General features: G+C 27.8%; 1 protein-coding gene across 1 annotated transcript in view; it reads left to right on the top strand.

Annotated features, from left to right (window-relative positions):
* Positions 1-3,721, top strand: part of LOC108750331 (probable ATP-dependent RNA helicase DDX27) — a 5,770-nt gene extending 2,049 nt beyond the window's left edge. Inside the window, exons 5-13 of the mRNA XM_018489719.1 lie at positions 123-428; positions 525-652; positions 1,724-1,921; positions 1,982-2,126; positions 2,236-2,417; positions 2,488-2,816; positions 2,933-3,175; positions 3,248-3,329; positions 3,405-3,721. Coding sequence (XP_018345221.1) covers positions 123-428; positions 525-652; positions 1,724-1,921; positions 1,982-2,126; positions 2,236-2,417; positions 2,488-2,816; positions 2,933-3,175; positions 3,248-3,329; positions 3,405-3,513 — 1,722 coding nt within the window. The 3' untranslated portion in view covers positions 3,514-3,721. The remainder of the gene's footprint in view (positions 1-122; positions 429-524; positions 653-1,723; positions 1,922-1,981; positions 2,127-2,235; positions 2,418-2,487; positions 2,817-2,932; positions 3,176-3,247; positions 3,330-3,404) is intronic.
* The last annotated feature ends 877 nt before the right edge of the window (positions 3,722-4,598 follow it).

The raw sequence follows: 4,598 nt of genomic DNA, 5'->3' as shown, positions 1-4,598 counted from the left end.
TATATATATATATATATATATATATATATATATATATATATATGAAAATATTAATATATAATAAAATTATGAATCTACCGAAACAGCAATAGTATATAATTACTGACTTTACAAACTTCTAGGCCATAACAACGATGAATTTTGTACAACCAACTCCCATACAAGCTGCTACTATTCCTGCAGCTTTAATGGGTCGTGATATTTGTGGTTGTGCGGCAACAGGTACAGGGAAGACTGCGGCTTATATGCTTCCCACTTTGGAAAGATTATTGTATAGACCATTAGACGGTCCCTCTATTTCGCGTGTTCTCATACTTGTGCCTACTAGAGAACTGGGAGTGCAAGTTTATCAAGTGGCAAAACAATTAGCTCAGTTTACAACGATAGAGGTCGGTTTGTCTGTTGGTGGATTGGATGTGAAAGTACAGGTGAATATTACGTCTTTAATAAACTTCTTTTATGTAAATTATCAAACAAATCCAAAATGAGGTAACATTCTTTATATTTGTTTCATATGAATGCAGGAAGGCGTACTGAGAAAAAATCCAGATATTGTAATAGCAACACCTGGACGATTAATTGATCATTTAAGAAATGCACCTACCTTTTCCTTGGATAGTATAGAAGTATTAATTCTAGATGAAGCTGATAGGTAATATATATAAATATATTTCCATAATACAGAGTTGGGTAATGTCTAAAAAAATACATTATAGTTACATTTTAGATTCTTAACTTCTAATTTAATTTAGTTACCTTTTATCATTAACTATTAACTTTTAATTCAGCTATATATGCTATAAATAAATACGTCGCAAGACACCTGTCTAATAATTTTACATTAATTCTTAAATTCGTGCGAATTTGTTCCAATGAAATAGATCATATTGTGTAGTGTGTGATTGATTGTATATTTCTAGACTAAAGAATTCTATTAATCACAAAGCTTAAAATGGCTTTTCGAATACAAACAAATTTGTTTTTAAGAATCGAGCCAATAGTGCGACAGGCATTATTAGTTATGCTCATCGCTCGTCGTGAATTCATGAATTGCATTTGATATGCCAGAACGATTAGTTTCAGCGATTAGTCTGTGCAGGGATCGCGGAATAGCGGAGAAATTTAAAAATGTAACTATTACTGAGAAACAGCGAATTTTAATATAGACTGCACACGCAATGGAGAAATATTAAATATTAGGATACAAATTAGAATTTTAGAATCAGTTTCCTCAATAAATTAAACATGATGCACAATGGATATGTAAAGTATAAATGTATTGGCATAAAAGACACAATACATAATTTACTGTTTATTTAGAGTGTTCATTGAAACTGATTCTAAAATTTTAATTTCTAATTCCTAATGAGTATGTTTCTAAATAAAATGTATATTTGTTATTTTGATTATTTGTAAGACAAACTCTAAAATGATAAAATTAAACACATTTAACTTTTAACTTTAATTAATTAACTTTATTTCATTTTTTTTTAACTTAACTTTTACTTCAGTAATTTATTATGGATTAACTTGTATTTTAACTGAAATTGAAAATTTTACTAATAAATAAGTTAAATTTTCAAGGTTATTAACTTTAATTTACTAGTTTAACAAAAAATTAACTTACCCAACCTTACTACAATACGAAGATGTTAATTGAGATTATATATGATATTAATGAGTATGTATTATACATGAACACACAATGAATTTTTTATTTAAGAATGCTAGATGAATATTTTGCTGAACAAATGAAATATATCGTAAAGCAGTGCTCAAGAACCAGACAGACTATCCTCTTTTCTGCTACCATGACTGAGGAAGTCGAAGATTTAGCTGCAGTATCTCTTGACAAACCTATTAAAATATTTGTGGATAGTAATCAAGATGTAGCTTTCAATCTACGTCAAGAATTTATTCGGTAAGTAAACTATTTGCAGTTATTTCTTATACATTATTATTTATTAAACAAATATTTTAGTATACGTAAGGAAAGAGAAGGAGATCGTGAAGCAATCCTAGCAGCGCTAGTTTGCCGAACTTTCCATGATCATACCATGGTTTTTTTGCAAACGAAAAAACAAGCTCATAGATTGCATATTTTATTGGGATTATTAGGTGTAAAAGTAAGCAAATTATTATAATTAGAATATAATAAAATATACAAAAAACAAAATACTAATATGTAATAGAGTATGATACTAATTTATATCTCTTTTTGTTATATTCAACAAGGTTGGAGAACTTCATGGTAATCTTACACAACCGCAACGTTTGGAAAATCTTCGAAAATTTAAAGACGAAGAAATTGACATCTTGTTAGCGACTGATGTTGCTGCAAGAGGTTTAGATATAAGTGGTGTAAAGACTGTGATTAATTTCGTGATGCCTGCTACTCTTCAACATTATATACACAGGTATGAAATGAATTTTTGTAAATTGTTTATGTATAGTTTAATAATGAAAAATTATGCTTATAATTATTAGAGTAGGCAGAACTGCAAGAGCAGGGCGTGGAGGTGTTTCTGTATCATTAGCAGGAGAACAGGAACGTACTTTGGTAAAAAAAATTATCAAACAAGCAAAAAATCCAATCAAGAACAGGATAATATCGCCTGACATAATAGAGAAATATAATAAGAAATTGGAATCTTTAGAACCAGACGTGCAAAAAATTTTACAAGAGGAAAAGAGTGAAAAAGAATTAGCTAAAGTAGAAAATGAAGCTAATCGCATTGAGAAGATACTTAAAGTTGAAGATGATAAGGAACAGAGAAGTTGGTTCCAATCCAAAAAAGAAAGAAAGAAAGAGAAAGGTAATTCATTAACACATACTCTTCAAATCTTTAATATAATATTTTATATCCTAATAAAAAAGATAAAGAACAATAAAACATGCCATCGTTAACTACTCAAAGTTTTATATTTTTAGACAATCTTCGATTGACTAAGAAACAAGGCAAGAACAAAAAGCATGAAAAAGAGCCTTCTAATATAGTACAAGAAAAAAAGAAGAAAGCACAAAACGAACCTCAAAAGGATACAGCCGAGGATAGAGCTAAGAAAGAATTAGAAAAAATAGCCGCTTATCAAGCACGATTAGCCAAAAAAAATAATAGACAGAAGAAAATTAGAACGGTTACGGATGAAAACAATCGTGATTTTGCTAAAAAAAGTATAACTTTATGTTTATAATTCAGTATTTATATGAAAGAAACTGTCGATTCAATAAATTCTGTTATTCTAGGATCATTAAAACGACCAAAATCATCGTTCGCCGCTGATTTAACAGATACGAGCAAAAAGGGTGTTAAAAGAATGCGATATGAGTATGTTTTAAATTATTTTTTATATTAAAATTTATAATATATATAATTTATAAAATATAATTTCTTTTGTTTCAGAGCAAATAAGAAAAAAGAAGTTAAGAAAAAACAGAATACATTTAAATCACAACAGAAAAGTAAATTTGCAACGAAAGGAAAAAATCAAAAAAAATTTAAAAAACGCTAATTTTATAATATATGTGCGATACGCATTGTATGATTAAATGTACACATAACGTTTACTTGATTTGTTTTATTATAGAACCATTACAATACGCCATGTCTCACAGATCGACAGATGAATAGCACTGATTAATTGGTTGTTTAATCAGATTGTATATTTTTATGTATAGTTTTCGTAATCTATGACCTATTTGAAAAAAATTGCAGTACTATGCAAAAAAGTAATTGTATAATTAGAAAAATATTTGCATTGTATACCAATCAGTACAGATGTACTTAGTGATACTTGCTGACGGATAATATAAACGTATCACATATCCAATAAGAAACTTGGTACTATGCATAAAAAAAAGAAACATTAATAAGAATAATATTTTTATAGATTTGAATTATGCAATAATACTAGAAGATGAAGATGCATTGTACTGTAATTTCTGTGAAAAGATAATAGATATATGTTAATTCTATAATATTTATACGATTTCATCAATCATCCATCACCATTCACGAATTCACGCATTTTTTTCATTCATGTTTAAATTTACGATAGTTGAATGTTTAAGTTTAATAATTATAATGTTGAAAACTTAAATCTTTAAAACCTAGGCCCACTTTGCTCAAAATTTCATTCAAAAATTCATATGAAAAATTTCTCTTTTCTATGTTTCAAATATTTAATAAATAAAATTGAAACGTGTTTATCTTCTCTTCACATAACATTAAGTTGTAAGAATTGCATATATATTGATATAAATTAAGGTATTACGCAATAATCTTTTGCAATTGGTGTAATTTTAATTTTATGTTTATTTATAAATACAAAAGTTGAAGGTTTTCGCAAATTCTCGCAATATTCTTTTTTCTTTATTGTTACACATAGATCACACTTAATGTGTATCAATCATAGTAATCGCGACTAAAGTGTGGCGATAATTGTATTCTTAAAAACCAACAACTTTGGATCACAAAGCCAATAGACACACAAATTCTTATCTAATATGTTTATGCAACAAAACTATAGTATTTTCCTTTGTTACTTTTAAAGTGACGATTTAATTGATATCTCTGGATATATTTCTCTTTAGAAAG

This window comes from Trachymyrmex septentrionalis, unplaced genomic scaffold (assembly GCF_001594115.1).
Source record: "Trachymyrmex septentrionalis isolate Tsep2-gDNA-1 unplaced genomic scaffold, Tsep1.0 scaffold36, whole genome shotgun sequence".
In the NCBI taxonomy this organism is placed as follows: domain Eukaryota; kingdom Metazoa; phylum Arthropoda; class Insecta; order Hymenoptera; family Formicidae; genus Trachymyrmex; species Trachymyrmex septentrionalis.
This window is presented reverse-complemented; position numbering and strand designations above follow the sequence as displayed.